Source organism: Silene latifolia, chromosome 1, assembly GCF_048544455.1.
Source record: "Silene latifolia isolate original U9 population chromosome 1, ASM4854445v1, whole genome shotgun sequence".
Classification (NCBI taxonomy): Eukaryota; Viridiplantae; Streptophyta; class Magnoliopsida; order Caryophyllales; family Caryophyllaceae; genus Silene; species Silene latifolia.
The window spans coordinates 7092988-7110902 of record NC_133526.1 but is presented as its reverse complement, the minus strand read 5'-3'; the positions used below and the strand labels follow the sequence as shown (position 1 = coordinate 7110902).

Sequence of the window (17915 nt, the reverse complement as noted above, 5' to 3'; positions counted from 1 at the left end):
AATAGGTATTAAATAAATAAATGAAGTGAATATAAACTATCATAGGTATCATTATAGCTTTTATAGCCATTACACAAATATAGATTCCAATATTTAAATTTTATTTTTAATTTATTTTGTGTTATTGTTGAATAAGATAATTGAATGCCGAGAAATTCAAGAGGTGAATTAAATAAGAAAAAACTGTTAATGAAAATGGTGAGGGTTAAGAAATGTGAAGAGTTTTATTTAATCAATTTATTAACATATTTTATTATAAAAAATAATTAAATAGGAAAAAGTATTAATTAATTTGGTGAGTGTTAAGTATTATGAAGAGTTTTAATCAATTTTTTAACATGTTTTATTAAAAATGAATTAAATAGGAAAAAAACACTTAATAAAAATGATGGGTGTTAAATAATATGAAAAGTTTAATTAATCTATTAACATGTTTTATTACAATAATTTCAATTAAAATGTCAATTTTAATTATAAATTATGAAATTTTGATGTAAATTTGTAAGGGTTACATAAATTTTGGAAAACAATATATTTAAATTAATGTCATATAATAAAAAGTTGATATTCATGTCATATTTATTCGCCATATGTCACATTAAAATTTGCCATGTCATGTGTAGTAAGTGACGTGACTTTTTGTTAATGCTAGGTGGCATTGCATACGTGGCATTTTAAGTTAACCTTTTAATAATATTGTATAGATTTGTGTTTTCCATATTATTGAATAATTAAATGCCAATTTACTTATTAGAGTACTTATTGCATTCTTAAACCATAATAATACATGACAATGACGTCTTTAATAAACATCACTTCCTTCTTCCTCCATTTCTTTCTGGTTTTCTTCAGGTCTTCTCCTCCCTTCAAAAACAATACAAAAGGAACAAAATTATCAAATCTAACAAAATGCGTCCACAAATATGTACATTGTCAAAATTTCCAAGTTGTTTTGTCAAAATTACTCTCTTAACAGTCATTCTTGTCTCTACTTCTTTCTCTGCTACACTAGAGGAACACTATGCCAACTGCTCCTCTAAACTCCACATGTGGCTCATCACTGAGGATTACGTACCCGTTTTGGGTTTCGTCCCGTCCGAGCTATTGCGGACATCCGGCGTTCAAGCTAGAATGTGAGTCGAATTCATTCACTTTGGACATCAACAATCAAACCTACAATGTGCTAAGTATAAACTACAACTCAAGTGTTGTCACTGTAACAAAACAAAAATTGTCACAGGTCTCTGTCCTGCAGCCAAAATCAAACTGTCCAATTCCTCCATGGATTTCTCCCTCTTTGATTTTACATCAAAATCGAAAAATGTTACCGTTTTTTACAATTGTATCGCCGAGATTGTTTCAAACACCACCTACTTTGATTTTAGTTATCCTAGAGGCTTGTCCTTGCCCACGATCATAACCAATTACTAATAGCCATGGCAAATATCTAATAACTTGTGACAATATATAATGTATATATATTGTATATATACTGTGTCAATATTACAATATATATTGTGGTAATTCAGTATACATATAGATAATATTTTTTTTTTCTTACGCAACCATTTGTTTCCGGGGTTCAAAGGTGGTGGGTCGAGTTGATCAAAAGCAGGCTTGGACCGGACACGGACAAGGCCCAACCGCCTAAAACTTGTCCGACAGGCCTTATCCATAGTTTGTGACCGCTAAGCAAGTAGAGGCTTTGAACTCAGTTGGAAGGAGGATCAAAGGCAGTGCGATGTTTGTTTGCAATCGGGAGGGAGATGTGGGTATAATCAGACGTTCGTTTGCTTCTGTAAAGATTCAGTTTACCGCGAAGAATGTCAATTACCAGCTGCTTTGCAAGGTCTTGTTTCGTTTCCATTGTTTCGTGCTTTTAAGTTATGCTTGCGGCTATTATTTATTCTATTACTCTAATGTTTCATGTCACTTGATAACCCTGACTTGTCTCCGTTACACTCGCCCTCAAAATACGAGGGTAGACCTTTTGTGACCTGCATTTTGGCAAAAGAGTTCGTGGCGTTGTTTAATAGGCAGAGACTTGGTGAAAACAGCCTTGACCTGCTCATGAGTCTTTGGTTCTCTTGCGATAGACCGGGTTGTCTGCAATAGACAAAGCCGCTTGGTTTTTAGATTTTAAAGCAATAGTCTGATCTAATCCCCAATACTTGAACAAACAAGTAGCACCTAGACAGTTTTGTGCGCTTTTCCGACTCCTTTTATTTTTCGGGTAAGCGAGTCCTGTACCGCACATTGTCAAAAATCGTTAACATATATAACATTTCTCATCTTCAATGAGTTTTGCACAGATACTAAACTGTGTTAATGCCATTTTCAAGTCTGTTTATGCTAACTGAAATCATTTTTTTTTTTAAACAGGTCACAAAGGCTTGAAAAGGAGCACTGTCATATGGCTAGGAGTTGGAGCAGCAACTGGAGGTGTGATTCTAGTATGCTTTATGTCCTTCTTTCTTCGACATCGCTATAGGAAGAACCAAATAACTAAACGACTTGATTCCAAAAAGGAACCTCCAAACACACTATCAACTACAATAGGACCAAATGAAGGCACCTATCTTGGAGTCAGGGTCTTAGTTTCTCTGAGCTTGAAGAAGCAACTAATCATTTCAGTCCTGAAAAACAAATTGGAAAAGGAGGTTTCGGCAATGTTTATCATGGTATAAATCGGTGCCCTTTTAGACCTTAATGAAACTTTGTTAATTACTCGTATCTATCATACAGTAGTATGTATGTTAATGCGTGAATTTGTGTTAATTAGGCACCTTGACTGATGGCCGTGAAGTAGCCATTAAAAGAATGTACGATAGGAGCAACCAAAAGGTCGAGCAATCCCTGAATGAGGTCGATATCCTGGCCAAACTTCGACACAAGCATTTGGTGACTCTCTATGGCTGTAGATCCCAACAAGGTAGCGAGCTTCTTCTTGTATACGAATTTATTTCAAACGGAACTTGTACGGACCATCTCCGTGGTAGTAAAGCCAACCTCGGGCTACTTACATGGCCCGTAAGACTTAACATTGCCATAGAAACCGCTAGTGCTTTAGACGTCATTCACCGTGATGTCAAGACCCAAAACATCCTTCTGGATAAGGATTTATCAGTCAAAGTTGGGGATTTTGGAATATCCAGATTATTTCCGGTTGATCTCAGCCATGTTTCAACTACTCCACAAGGGACTCCGGGATATGTAGATCCCGAATACTATCGATATTTTCAGGCGGCGGCAAAAAGCGACGCCTATAGCTTTGGAGTCGTTTTGGCTGAGCTCCTATCCTCCAAAAAAGTTATGGATAGTGCCAGACAAAGGGACGACATAAACCTGGCCAATATGTTCAAAAACAGATACCTAAACTCTGCCATGGATGAATTTGTCGACCCATTACTCGGGTTTGAAAATGAGGACGTTAAGGAAGAGGTCATGGCGATGGCGAGGTAATTGCTCGGTGTTTGGAGAGTACGCGAGCGTGCGACCTTCTATGGAGTAAGTACTAGAAACGACTACGAAGTATTCGGGATAAAAATGACGCCACGAGACGGTTAGAAATAGTTGATTCCATAGTGTTGCAATGTTGACTTGCTGTCATAAACCGCAAGCCTGAGAAAAGAGAATGCCTTCTAAAGTGTATTAGTGATTAGTGATGGTCATCTTAGACTCTGAAGTAGTTAGATTGAGACTTGCAGTGTTAACTTAGTTATTACTGGTGGTAAAAATTAGTCATTCATGTGTTACATTGCTATCTTTCTGTTCGTAGGTTTTTATGAAACTAGTTGTTCCTCCGCGCGCGTTGCGCGCGGAGTTCCAATGACAATCTCCGTCTATCTTGAAAATATTAAGCTTGCATATCAAAAGTTTTTTTTATAATATTTGTTTAGGTAACAATTGCTTAGGTACAAACTCTAAGGTAAAAATTGATAACTCGGAGTCACAAGGCCCATCTCCGTCTCGTTTCAAACTATCAAGCTTGCGGATAATCGGAAAGATAATTAAGCCATTTAAGATGACTCTACGGTGAGATGTGCATTGACGGATATAGACCACTTATTGGCTGTGAGCCGGTGACCCATACATTTTCACCTTTCCAGTCTTTTGTGCTCCCACACTCATCTCGACTTCCCTGAATTCTCATTCCACCTTCCAAGATCAAGGCTACTTTTTAATGCCAGGCTAGTTTTCTCTAATTTCTAACCTTAGATTGGATTGAAGAAACCGTCTCTTTTACTAAACGAAGCTTGGAGAGAATCGATTTTGCACCCAATTCATTTTCCTTTGCAATAAAAAAGAATAGATTCAGATGCAATAAAATTATTCAGATGCATTAAAATGTACAGGAGACTAATAGAATGGCTATTGTTGAGATTTTTAAAATATGGAAGTGGGGAGACATACTATGCAAATAGGGAGGGCTGAATGTGATCCAAACTTAATCCTTTCGAAATGTCCATGAACCTGTTAAAGGCAAGATAAGAACACCTACTAATTTGGTTCTCGGACCTATAACGTATTCCTTTTATATGAAAGGTCTCACAAGAAGCGTGTTGTAAGATAGTCTCATACATGAATTGGTGTAAATCTAATGGCGTTCATTTTATAAAACTGAAGCTAATGGAAGAAATTTCCTGCTGTATATGCAGTTCAATTTCATAGGCAATAATGATTTGGTTAAATTTCGCAAGCTCAATGTTGAGAAAGGCATGTGGGTAACACTCAGGGTGGGATCTTTGTTCAAGCTGAATGGGTAATAATACCACCATAATCAAATTTCTTGCTGCTGCTCCCAACGATGTGAACACAGCGATCATAACTGCATTGACTTTGGCAGCAACACGCACCTGTGGAAAAGTGAGTTCTACTATGTCAAATTAGTATAGTAAATAACATCGGCAGGACATAACATAAGTGACGATATCAATGGGGTATGTCTCTCGGTCGATATTAGCATTAGACTGAGTCTCATACGAGAGTAACTGAAATGCTATAATAAGTACTACTATAGATTAATGCGAGAATCCATATCGAGACACATTAAAAATTAATTTATTTATGTAGAACTGTCAGGAAATAATATTGCAACACATAAATAAATTAATTACATAAATAAATATTAACTTTCAAAACTAAATAAGATGGTAACCTAAACAAAGCCAAACACAGGCGCTTTCTCTCCCTTTCCCTCTCCAAACCTCCCCCTCTCAATCTGAACATGACCAAGCACAAACTCTATGTACCTCCTCCTTCCCATCCATCCTGCCTCTCCTACTCCCTCTCCATCTCTCAATCTTAATATGACTAAAACCAAACAGAAACTCTCTACACCTCCCTTCCTCCCCTACATCCATTCCCCTATCTCTCTTTCTCCATCTCTCCCACCTCCTTCAAAAATTCAGAATGTAAAGTGGTTCATAAAGCTTTTGAAATATAGCTTTAAGGACTGCTCACAGCCCACATATTTTGAACTCAGAGCTCAACATGTTCTTAAATGGAGAGGAAGAATAACACCTATAAGTGACCATCAAATAAAATAAAGTGTAAAATTTAGAAATTACCCCGATTCCGCAGGATCAACCACCACTTTATTCTTGTTTGTAACATGCGGATCTTCCTTAAACATCACTTGAAATCCCCTGAAATGAAGGGATCATGATTTGTCGGATGATCAGCGTTGGCCTAAAACAAAAGTGGCTTACAATTCTTTGTAAAAGTTGTACACCAACTAAGCTGTTCACCCTTTTACACAATCATTCACCACGGTAAATACAGTAACAAACTAATACCATAATGTGATGTACAAGATAATCAAACTAATAAACTAAGAGGACACACATAAGAAAACGAAATAGATGAATACCTAACCGACACTGGAGGCCGAATTTGTTTATGAAATTCTTCGTCCCCAACAACTGCAGCTGCATTAAAAAAGACCACATAGAAGACATACTCGGTTTCTTAATGTTTGGATTTGTTAGCAGGGTTGGAAACCAGGCACAGAACATATGGCCGTGAATACGACAATAAACATTGGTTGTTTCCCTGCTGTTTGCCTAACTACAGCAAGGAACCCCAGATTTGGTTAAACCTCGGCCCGATCGCAAGGTACTGAAGAGCAGTCGCTAGAATACGTATAATATTAAGAAACCGAGTTTGTCTTATAAATTCAATATGGGAGCTCTAGCGCCGACCACGTTGCGAACAAAATAAAATCAGCTGGGGAGCTCAAGCGTTCACCACTTTACGAACGAATAGGCAAGTGAATTTTGTTAAAAATATTAATAACTACCCTCGAGATATTTCGTATATCGAGAAATCGATCTAACATCCAATAATTAAACCAGAGAGAGATTCCCTAGAAGTTAGCCTTAAACCTCATTGCCTCTCTCCACGAATGTGATGGTAGCAGAAATACAAACTCTGGATCATACCTTCATGAGTAGAGGACCACAGTCAGAACTACATGCTCATATGATGAAAGCACATACTTCGTACATATTATCTGCTAGCAAGGGAGAGCATCATCAGGGGCGAGGCCAGGAATAGACTAACTAATGTTAAGTCTATCTGCTAGCAAGGGAGAGCATCATCATCAGAAATTATAAATTGTTAAGTTCACTATACAACGCAGATTTTAGAAGATCTAAGTTGAGAAGAAGAAATTAAAACCCTAAATCTCAAAAGATGAAGTTAATCACGAAAAGTAATTCCAGAATCACCAAAACTCGAGTAAGAAATTATCCAAATCAGAAATTACAATTATTACTTGCTGCAAAAATTCAGAATGAAAAGCCAAGTCGGTGATTTGAAACAGATGGCATCAAAACATTGTTTGAGCTTACAGCCAAGATCAAACCTATTAATACAGTACTTTCCAAATCTCGGAATTGGAAAGCATATGATTTCACAAGCAAGTTTCTTAAGGTTTTATTAATGGGTAAAGACGGAAATCAAAACACAAAAAATTAGTAAATTAAAAAGGAGAAAATCAGCAAATGAAATCAATACCTGGGCTTGAGCGAGTTATAACCAGATGCACGAAAAAATTCCAGATCCACAGCCTTCTATGGGGAATCATCAATAGTTGTAGCCCTAATCGTAACAAATGCGAGCAATCTTCATCATCGAAAATAGGACCATCGATCAGATTGAACTAATCGACATCGAGCAGTTTAGAGAATCGATGAGTTGAGAATATATATGACCATCTTCATCACCCAACAATAGGACCATCTTCCCCATTTTGCTGTCTCAAAGATATGGTTATTGGTGTTGGTAAATGGGGTTTTGTTGTTTGATGAGGGAAAAGGGTTATAATAATTGAGATTGAATATCTAATCGATATCAAGCAATTTAGAGAATTAGGATGAGATAAGTATAAGAAATTAGCGATGAAGAAACGAAGAGAGAAGGAGGAGCATCAGAGTGATGAAGAAATGAAGAAAGCAGCAGCAACAACAGTAGAAGATGGAGAAGAGTACTGTAGAAATACTGTGTATCACATGTGGAGCACGGAGGTTACTGCTCTACTGTTCCTCATAGAGAGAATTTCCAAAGTTTGGACATTTAGAAGGGTCTTAGAAATGGCAATGGTGATTAATGTTGAATTTCGGATAATTTGCTCGTCGCTGAATGAAATTGATGCAGTTGTCAGTCCATTTCTGTTTCCAACTTTTGATGATCTTGTGGCATAAGTTTTATCTCCTGTGACAGTTTCCTCACTATGTCTTATTGTTGTCGCGGACTTTGTCTCTTGTGTTTATTTTTATTGCAAGTGATGAAGACTGAAGAGTTGTATACATAAGTCATGACCAAAATCATACAAGGCATGCAACACATAGTAATCCAAGTATATTACGAGTTTACGACTGATTATAATATGAACCAATGTTACTGTTGCGTCTCGACTTAAAAGAACAATAATGTTCGAGTGAAAGAACACTTGCAGCTTAATTGAGTACAATGTGAATTTGGTATAAACTTGGAGAATTTTACTTTTTGAAATCTGATGAATTTTAAATCTTCAAAATTGAAAAGTCAGTTTAATCGTTGAGAACAATAATGTTCGAAAATCTAGTGAAAAGACCGATAATATGTTTTAGAGGTGGCGACTTAGCCTAGATTGAGTTATCTAATAAGGACTACTGTTTTACTTTTTTTTGTCATGTTGGTTTCAATTTTTTGTGGTGGCTGTGCTACTGTGGTATAGAGCATGGACCAAAAAAATAATTTTACCATATTAAAAAAGTTGTTTTACAGAACACTGTATTAAAGGAGAATATGGAAGATTTTATGCAAGTCTTTCTGCTGGGAAAAGGAGTCGGGGGATATTTAGTTTTGTTATCAATGCTCCTCATTTATTTGTGTGAGTTGTTTGGTTTTAATTTTCCCTTGGTTTTAATAAGTTGGAGGTAGCTTCTTAAATTTTGTTGACGAAAATTTTGATGTATGACACAAATTCGACATGAACTAATTTGTTTACCGAATTTACTAATGATCTTGTGCAACAGACTCTTCTAACAAATGTTTTTTTGATTTTATTGGCGATGATTCTTTTATAAATGACTCGGATTTACAAAATTTAGTATAAAATTGCTCGTAAGAGACTAATTAGAGCAAATGTAGTAATTTTAGAATAAGTGAGACGAGAAATTTATCAAAATATAGGGATCCTCAGCTTCGCATTTAAGCTCAATAATAGAGAAACTGACATAAACCAAGAAAAAAGTGTCAATTATCCCCCTTCAAAACTTAGTTGTCTCGACAATATGACTCAAGTAAGGTGGTCCACCTAGTCGCGATACATGGTTTGCCGTTCGCATCACATTTTTTATAGTAGCTGGTGAAGTCTTTACTCCACAACGTTTTGATAACTCATCTTTTATTGTTAAATTTGCGTGATTTTAAAAATGTAGTGGTTTAAGACTAGATTAGACATATCTATAATTTGACACTACGCAACATAACACAGAGGACTTTTTAACCGTAGGTATGACTATTTATTATCTATATCTCCCCATTAAAATCAACAAATTAGAACCGAAAATAAATTGATGAAAAAAGGTCGTCACATGGGCATCCATGCATAAGGTTTCGAGGTCCTAACACAAGTCAAAACTTACATTTTTTAGTGTGACTAATTTTTAAGGTGAAAATTTATACTTTTTTTATTGCGAAGAAAAAGTGTGATTATTTAGTCAAAACCCCAAAAAGAAAAATAAGTTTAATTATTAAGTCAAAATGTTCTTGAGTTTTGGATGGGGTGCACATCATGGATGACACTTTTATCCTACACTTTGGAGGAATGGTTAAACAATTGGACAACATTAAGATCATGGAAGGAGAAAAGGACTATGCAAAGGAGGCTTGGTGCGTGATACTAGTACGCAAGTTTTTCGTGTTGAAAATGATGAATTGTTTGTTTTGTACTCGTTTTGTTATATCCCTGCTTCTTATGAATTTTCTGGGACTCTACTCTCTATAGGTCTATGAGATTTTATTTCTTCCGTTAATCAAAAAGAAAAAATTATTAAGTCAAAATCCCAATAGGAAATTTTTTTTGCTCCACCACAGAAATGGTGACCGAAAATCTAAAATGGACGAACAATTGATGTAGAGTTAGGCAATCAAAACCGGGTCTTTTGCCAAAATAACCATATGCTTCAAACTATTCGCCAAAATAACCATTTCATCAAAGTATTTGCCAAACTAGCAATATCTTAGCTAAAAGAGTTTTTACCTTAATTAACCCACAAATATTGTTAGCCTATTCACATTGTTTTCATTAAAAATAATTGTTAAATTTTTTTTTTAATGAATCTCACTCATTTGATAAATTACACATTAAATTGCAAGATTGATTTTACCATTAAAGGAGGACTAATAGTATAGTAGTAACAGACTCGTAGGAAATTCTTGTATCTCAAAATTTTCTAACCCAGCACTTCATACAAAATATAGCATGATAACAAAGCTATTAATCCAAATTTTACAAATACGAAGTACACGATCGTTGAGGACTTAGGCTTGAGTAGATCATATAATTTGAATTTAATTTACTAATTTTCTGGTGAATTTTAATTTAATTTCTATTAGAACAACCGATGATTTTACTGATCTTGATATTGAAACGAAAACAGTAAATCTAAGTATATTTTATTTTGTATGTGTTAATAATTGTGTACTTTTTTTAGTGGTGAATATAATCATTATTCCATAATTTTAAAAAATGAATAGGATGGAGTATAATTCTATTTTTACTAAATTTTACTATCTTCTTTATTTAGTTCTCTTGTTCATTAGTTAAGGTGGTTTAATTAAGCTAAACATTTTTTTTTAACCTATATATGGTTAGTTTGGACAATAGTTTGATGTAATGGTTATTTTGGCGAATAATTTTAAACAAACAGTTATTTTGGCAAAAGACCCATCAAAACCCAATACATCACCAATATTTGTGAAATAAAATAATCGTAAAATAAACGTAAATACGTATAGTAATTACCCGACCCGAAACCACTTCATTGTTGTTGGCCACATACCAGAAGGTCCAACACGAGTACACGACCCATCTTCAATTTTCCACAAGTCAGAAGTTTTGGATTTACAAATTACAACCAACAAGTGAAGAGAGCATCTGTAAATCCAACATCAACAACAACCAACACATCGTAAATCGCGTCAACAAATCATCAATTCTTTCGCGATTTCGATCTTAAAGATGTCGTCTGCTCAAGATCCTTTTTACATCGTCAAGGAAGAGATCCAAGATTCTGTTAGTTTCCTTTTCATCCCTAATTATTCTTCATATTCTTTTAATTAGCTGCCCTACAAAGTGATCAATTATTTTGCTAGTTAGTAATTGAGTTCATGGCGTAATTCTATATGATTTAGGTCTGTTTCCTAATTACGACGTCGTACGATCGTTTTAAATAAGAATTAGGGTTTAGTTCGATTGAGATTTGGGTGCATTATGCTGTATTTTGAGGCGATATGTATCGTATATTAAGATTAGGTCGTGACAGTTGATACCGCGACTGGACCAATAGATAATTGTGTCACTTGTTGATATCCTGTTAGTAACTTTGTTGTATTTTGAGGCGATATTTATCGTATATCAAAATTGGGTTACCACAGTTGATACTGCGACTGCACCCGATATTGAAGTCTGTAATTAGGTGGCTTCCTGATTTCCTGTTAGTAATTTTGCTGTATTTTGAGGCGATATTTATCTTATGCAAAAATTGGGTTACCACAGTTGACACTGCGACTGAACCCGATACTGAAGTCTGTAGTTGGGTGTTTCCTGTCAGTAACTTTGCTGTATTTTGAGGCGATGTTTATTGTATATCAAAATTGGGTTACCACAGTTGACACTGCGATTGAACCCGATATTGAAGTCTGTAGTTAGGCGATTCCTGCCAGTAACTTTGCTGTATTTTGAGGCGATATTTATTGTATATCAAAATTGGGTTACCACAATTGATATTGCGACTGAACCCGATATTGAAGTCTGTAATTAGGACTATTAGGTGACTTCCTGTTAGTATGTTTGCTGTATTTTGAGGCGATATTTGTTGAATATAAAGATTAGGCCTTGACAGTTGATACTGTGACTGAACCCGATATTTAATTATATGGTTAGGTAATTTCTCGCTAGTAACTTTGTGTAATTGTGTCGGATTTCATTTATACTTGTAGTCTCCTGTAGTTGGAGGGATTGTGACAGCTTTTGATCTATGTTAGAATGTGAATGTTGGGGATCTGTGATGTATTCTGCCATGTTTTTTTTGAGTCAGTTTCTCTTTTTTCAGATTGATAAGCTACTATCTAGTTTCCATCAATGGGAATCTGCAGCTTATGGTACTGGGGAGCAAGCGCGACTTACGACAGTGGTCATCGCTGGCTGTGAGAGCATTCAAGAGCAGGTATATATCGTAAATATTCCTGCGTTGTGATGTAGTTGATCTTATTTGCATCTTTTCTTCTACATAGAATCATAGATGTGATACATGCTGCTTTGGTTTTTGAGAGTTACTTTTATGAGGTGTTATCTTAAGGACAATAGATGTTCTTTTTGCACAATAATGCGAGACTAGTTTTATTTTCTTTATTACTGAGAGTGCTTGCTACGTTGGTGCCTGTAAAAAACTTTTGCGACGACTTGTAGAGTTGTAGATCATATCAAACTTGCTTTTTTGTTTCTTCAAACCAAAGTCAAAATACGAGAACTGAATAGTCAAATTGAAGCTAATCAGATCATGTTTAGCTTGATTTTTTGGTTGTCGAGTATATCAAGGAACCATTAAGTAAACATTTCCCTAAATTAAAATAAAATGTCAAAGGAACCTTTGGTAGAATAGAATTCTAACTTTTTGGTTATTAGCTTTATTATAAATTTCCAAATCCTCTGTATATAAACTATGTTTTGTCAATTCATTAAGAAAGCAGCAACTTAGTGTGTCTGTAAGATCCACTGAATCTATACCTTTTTTATTGCTTCAATAACCTAGTATCCAGAGGATTGTATAACTCTATCCCTATACTTTGCCTATTGTCTTGTCCGGATAAACGTTTTATAAACCCCATTTTAACCACTTTCCTAGTCTTCTAAACAGCACTAAAACCTGTTCTTTTGATAGGAAGGTTGATGAGTTGGACAAGGCGATTTCTGTCGCTTCCAGGGACCCTGCTTACTTTGGCATTGATATCGCAGAGCTGGAGAAACGACGAAAATGGACTAGAACTGCACGTGATCAGGTACTACTATTGCTGCTTCAAGTGTGAAAAAACAATTACTAATTTAGCAAAGTGGTGATGCATGTTGTGGGTATTTTTTTAAAAAGGAATTTTAGAAAAAGCATCTTCTTATAAGAGTCTTCATAAGTTCATTATTTGGTGTTGATTTTAAAATGGAATTTTTCGAGAAATAGAGGGAATTTGGTAAGGAAAGCTAACTAGTCTCTGCTTAGATACAGAATTCCTGTCTACTGCCACCTCCTAATTCCTTTTTTCCATGCTAACCCAACATGAATATAGAGGTCAGACTCTGAGAGACTAAGTGGAAGTAGTGTTTGGAGGCTTGAAGCATGATAATCTTGTAAGATAGTGGAATGTAGGTAAGACTCAAGAATATATAATTAAAAGTGACTAGAAGTAACATGGATATACTTGGGAGTTTGGATGGAATGATACCTGATATTGTAAAGGGTTGAATACAGGCAAAGTATCCACGTGGATACACGAGTTTGGCTTGATTTTATGTCTTATTATATGATTTGTATGTTTGTTTGGTTATTTCTCAAAACCTCTAGATTTTTGTTTCTAAATTTTGTGTCTAACAGTGAGTTTCAAGTTCTTTAAAACCTCGGTTCATATAGATGTTATTTATTTGGTGGCTTTTGAAGCCCTTTGGTGTAAATAAGACCCTTCAGTTTAAGTTTTGGAGTTCATACGTTTGTTTACTTTGGTTAGTCAGTATCCTGCTAGATGCAAGTTGACAAAATAAATAGATCATATGATCGATGAAGATAAGGGAAGCAAAATAATAAAAGGGAACTGATGTCTCGTTTCTTCTCATTATTGTCTCAAGGCTGGGAGTGTAACTTATGAAACCTCTTTATGAACAAAGACAATGATCTTTTGAGGTATAGATATTGTGCCCAGGGACATTTGGGAGGATATTATTGATGCGTTGTTTGTGTATCCATGTCATGTGAATGTTTATTAGGTGGGCACTGTGAAGAAAAAAGTATCTGCCGGCAAGGGTCTCAGCTATCATGATTCACACCGGGAGCTGATGAGGCTTCCTATGGATCAGTCAAATCCAACAGAAACATCCAATCAATATGGGCAACACAACGATGATTTAATATCATCTGAATCTGATAGACAATTGCTTCTGATAAAGTAATGTCATAATTCCCTTTCTTATATGCCTTCCTTATACTAGTTTTTCATGTGTGTGTTGGTATATGTGTTTGCGTATTGCTCCCTTCCTGTCTATTCACGTTCAATGGTAAATCTGTCACCCACAATAACAATCAATTGCTTAGATTCACAGTGTAGAGCTTGATTCATAGTGTAGAGCTATGAAAGTTAGTCTCATACTTTCGTATCAATATCAGTGACGGCGTTCCTTGTATGTGTTTTGTTTAGACACTTTGCAACTGAGCATTAGAAGTTCTGCATTACTGAGTCCTGATCTAAAAATGGCAGTGTTCCTGTTGATTTTGGTCACTGATCCTCTTTTAAGTATTGGTTGATGTTCAAGTGCCATTTGGTTTCCCCTGTTAGTGGTATTTTTGTTCAGTGTGTAACCAATAATCGAGGTTTCAGTGTGGTTGTTAGATAGCTCAGCTAGTATTGCCGTCTGGTAGTACCAGTCTGCATTGCCGCATTAGTTAATCCACTGTGCCTTTTTAGGGTATGGGCAGTATTTTACTTTAGTTTACAGTTCTTATGAGTCTATGATAATGGAAGATTATTCACTATACCTACCATCTTACCCTTTTCATATACATTAAAATTAATTCGTTTATCTAGAAAACTCAATGGCACGACAATTCCATCAACTGGAAATCATAGTTTCACTCAATTTCTAGACTTTGAAGATTATTATGATTGTCAAAACTTCATGGTACCTCATTGCAATTACCGATACACATGATATCACAGTGATATTCCCATGGATAATATAATAAATATGTGAAAATAAAAATAAAGACCTGTGTTAATTGTATTTGCTTTGTGGAGTCTTATAAGAATTTGATATAAAAAAAGAGAGGAGATGTTAGTGTTGCCGGTGTGGATGAAAGAATTGTTGGCGACTAATTAACAATGAGAAGATACTGTTCAGTCTATTGTGGAATTGGGAGTGCAGCCTCCATATCCAGCTTGAAACAGTAACACTAGATCTGCTAGTCAGTATTTGAAAACAGTCAGCTCTATTTTTACTACCTGTTGCTGTGCTGATGATTATTCTGAAATTTTTTGCTGGAAGAACCATTGTTGCATGGTTCGGTGTTCCCTTTGGTTAGGGGAACTGGTTTGCAGAAGTCTACTGGGTTCAATATCAAGAACCCGGGAACAAACTCCATGCAGTTTGTGTTCCTAAAATTGTACACTATGCGATACAGTACAAACAGTTTTACTTGTTCACCTTTTGTTGAGTGAGATGATAAGTTGATTTCGAAATTCAAACCACCTAACCTCTGAATATATGCAGGCAACAGGATGAAGACCTTGACTTACTCAGTGACAGCGTCCAGAGAATTGGACACATTGGGCTTAATATTCATGAAGAACTGCTTGCTCAGGTTAGTGCAACCTTAGTGTGGAAACTTAAACTATTAAATCTCAGTACTATCTTGATAATAAATCATTAAATCCTGCCATGGTACCATGTTGATAGTCTGATACCGTTCTGTTTGGACTTTTACTTTTACAAAACTATAGTTTATGGGCGATTTCTTCTGTTAGTTCTGTACGTAGTAAACCATGCCCTGGTACTAAATCTCTGCCGCGAGAAGGTATGAAGGTTTTGAAGGTTACTGCTGCCACATTATCTGCCGAGATTAACCTTGATTACCGATTTTAGGATCAAGTTACAAGTCGAGATTTACTACTGTGATCCATGCTTGCGCATCTTACCTTTGAACTTTGTGCTTTGAGATTGATTATCGACTCATGTTTTTGCCCTATGGTCTACTGCAGGAGAAAATCATTGACGACCTGGGTACTGAAATGGACAGCACCTCAAATCGGCTTGACTTTCTTCAGGTATTACAGGGCAATATTCACATACGAAGTACTTTTTGTCAAGAATGTAATAAATAAATTACCGTTGTGATGCCTTTATTTACCCTTCTGCAGAAAAAGGTCGAAATCGTAATGAAAAAGGCAGGGGCGAAGGGCCAAATTATGATGATACTATTTTTGGTGGTGCTTTTTGTAATACTCTTTGTCCTCGTCTTTGTCGTGTGAGGTAGAATTTAAGATCCTGGTATTTGAAAGGGATTTTATCTAGTTTAAAGACTGAAAAATGTTTCTAGTTCATTAGCAATGCATGTATCATAGTTTCTGCGAATGCAATTGTCCTCTGTTATGGCTTATGAGAGCAAGGAAGCATCTTTTCCGTTCTTTCCAAATATTCGGTGTTGGCTATACTGCCGGAGTTGAATTTGTGCATCATGTTTTTATGTATGAGGATGTTTTTTGTTGGAGAGTTTCCTACTTCCACTACACCTACGCAGTACATTTTAATTTGTTATCGTCTTAAATGTGACTATAGTGTAACTTGGGCCGAGGTTGTGCTTTGTATCGGTTTATTAACGTAATTAGTTTCATGATCTTTCCACCAGTTCGTTTTTTCTGGGCATGGACCTCGATATACTAAATGAAATAAAAGGATAGGTTGAGTCTGCTCATAGATTCTTTTTCAACGGTAAAATTAATCAATTGGTCTCCCTTGTGACGGGTTACCATTTGTGACGGATATTTTGTGAGATAAAATGGTAACAAAATGGGTTAGTGGAGAAAGGGGATCACATGAATAGTGTTGCAGAGAGAGAAAAAGTGGGTACATTGTGAGGTAAAATGATATCCGTCTTCAACTTGTGACGGATATGTCATGTCTTCAATGAGAATTTGTGAAAATTAATTCACGTCTTATATTTCCTCTCTTGTTAATTGAAGACTGAATTAAAGTGTTAAATCATAAATGGATGATATGATCATTAATTTCAAGAGTATTAATTAATGGAGTTCTTCTTTTGAGAAAATAGACAAATTGGACTGATAGTGGACAAATCGATTTAATTTGTAATTTAATTAAGGGTAATGATAAATACAACCCAGTGGGTTGTATTTAAGAAACCAAAAGAGGAAATAAATTCTTAATATTTGCATTAATTGTATTGGTTAATGTGTAATTTAGTTCTCAATTCCTAAATTAATACCGGGAAGCAAACTCTTGTGCGGATTGGCTGGCTAATAGAGGAGTTGTGCAGGGACAAAAATTGATTAACTATGACTTCTCTAATATGCCAGACCAACTCTTCCGTCTAATGGAGCAAGATATCGGAGGAGTCTGGTGGCCTCGGAGGGTTCCCTTTTATTCGGCTTAGTAGCTTTGCGGTTTTAGTTTTCTTTTTGCTTTGTGTTTTATTTTAGCTTTATTTTCTTGGATGTATTCCGCTTCTTCTCACCAAAAAAAAAAAAATCCTAAATTAATACCCAAATTAGAAGGTATTTAATGCTTAAATACAACCCAGTGGGTTGTACTTAAATACAACCCAGTGGGTTGTATTTAGCATTACCCTATTAAAAAAATAAATATAAAGATAAATAAACAAACCTAATCCTATTTTGGCTGGACCTAAAAAATTTTTAATACGAAGTAGGAATTTTGGTATAAGGCAGAAATTAAACAAACTATGGATAAATCCAAGCGACCCTTTATTAAATCTAAGCGATCTTTTCGTAGGCGTTTGCCCCCGATCCAACCGGGGGTGTTGATTTTCGCAGTACGCATTTTACTCTTTGCAGTACACTATTGACTCTTTTACCCCTCTCATTCCCCTCATCTTCTTTCTCTCTAATTTGTTATTCTTTCAATTCTCATCTCCTTTTCTAGACTTCTACCCATCACTGCAATCATTCATCACCGTCAATCACCGCCCTATGTCATCGCCGTAAACCACCATACACCACCACCGTCAGAAACGACTGATTTTGCATAGTCGCATAGGAAACGGAGGCGGACAATTTGATATCTTGATACATAATTAGAGTGATGGGGAATTGGGGATAACCATGATTACCAGGAGAACCCTTGTATCATTGTATGCCATTATTAGTGGACCAAACATTAACGACATAAATTGTCAATTAGGCAAGACATT

The 17915-nt window shown here is 35.7% G+C and overlaps 2 protein-coding genes and 1 long non-coding RNA gene across 5 annotated transcripts; 2 read left to right on the top strand and 1 right to left on the bottom strand.

Annotated features, from left to right (window-relative positions):
• The first annotated feature begins 1021 nt into the window (after positions 1–1021).
• On the top strand, positions 1022–3462 carry LOC141631815 (LEAF RUST 10 DISEASE-RESISTANCE LOCUS RECEPTOR-LIKE PROTEIN KINASE-like 1.4). The gene is made up of 4 exons (XM_074444454.1): positions 1022–1133; positions 2383–2453; positions 2591–2681; positions 2783–3462. Exons 1-4 carry the CDS (start codon positions 1022–1024, stop codon positions 3460–3462), a joined length of 954 nt encoding a protein of 317 aa, XP_074300555.1.
• A 428-nt stretch (positions 3463–3890) lies between these two features.
• Positions 3891–7774, bottom strand: LOC141595626 (uncharacterized). 2 transcript variants are annotated; one of them, XR_012522284.1, is made up of 5 exons: positions 7021–7774; positions 5873–6579; positions 5571–5648; positions 4414–4856; positions 3891–4291 (listed from the first exon to the last, which is right to left on the bottom strand). It is a non-coding gene; the product is annotated as an uncharacterized LOC141595626 (long non-coding RNA). The 2 variants fall into 2 exon arrangements; XR_012522285.1 differs by lacking the exon at positions 3891–4291 and having other exon boundaries at positions 4438–4856; positions 5873–5930; positions 6444–6579.
• A 2754-nt stretch (positions 7775–10528) lies between these two features.
• On the top strand, positions 10529–16160 carry LOC141595610 (syntaxin-61). 2 transcript variants are annotated; one of them, XM_074415581.1, is made up of 7 exons: positions 10529–10786; positions 11826–11939; positions 12654–12771; positions 13742–13920; positions 15239–15329; positions 15727–15792; positions 15886–16160. In XM_074415581.1, exons 2-7 carry the CDS (start codon positions 11872–11874, stop codon positions 15994–15996), a joined length of 633 nt encoding a protein of 210 aa, XP_074271682.1. In that variant the 5' UTR covers positions 10529–10786; positions 11826–11871; the 3' UTR covers positions 15997–16160. The 2 variants fall into 2 exon arrangements, with proteins under 2 accessions (XP_074271682.1, XP_074271676.1); XM_074415575.1 differs by having other exon boundaries at positions 10574–10786; positions 12658–12771.
• Positions 16161–17915: the final 1755 nt, after the last annotated feature.

Coding starts and splice junctions, on each gene's coding strand:
- LOC141631815 (XM_074444454.1), top strand. CDS start 1,022: ATGCCAACTGCTCCTCTAAACTCCACATGTGGCTCATCACTGAGGATT. Junction 1,134..2,382: donor TCCGGCGTTCAAGCTAGAAT/GTGAGTCGAATT, acceptor TTTTTTAAACAG/GTCACAAAGGCTTGAAAAGG. Junction 2,682..2,782: donor TTTCGGCAATGTTTATCATG/GTATAAATCGGT, acceptor TGTGTTAATTAG/GCACCTTGACTGATGGCCGT.
- LOC141595610 (XM_074415575.1), top strand. CDS start 10,733: ATGTCGTCTGCTCAAGATCCTTTTTACATCGTCAAGGAAGAGATCCAA. Junction 10,787..11,825: donor AGGAAGAGATCCAAGATTCT/GTTAGTTTCCTT, acceptor CTCTTTTTTCAG/ATTGATAAGCTACTATCTAG. Junction 12,772..13,741: donor CTAGAACTGCACGTGATCAG/GTACTACTATTG, acceptor AATGTTTATTAG/GTGGGCACTGTGAAGAAAAA.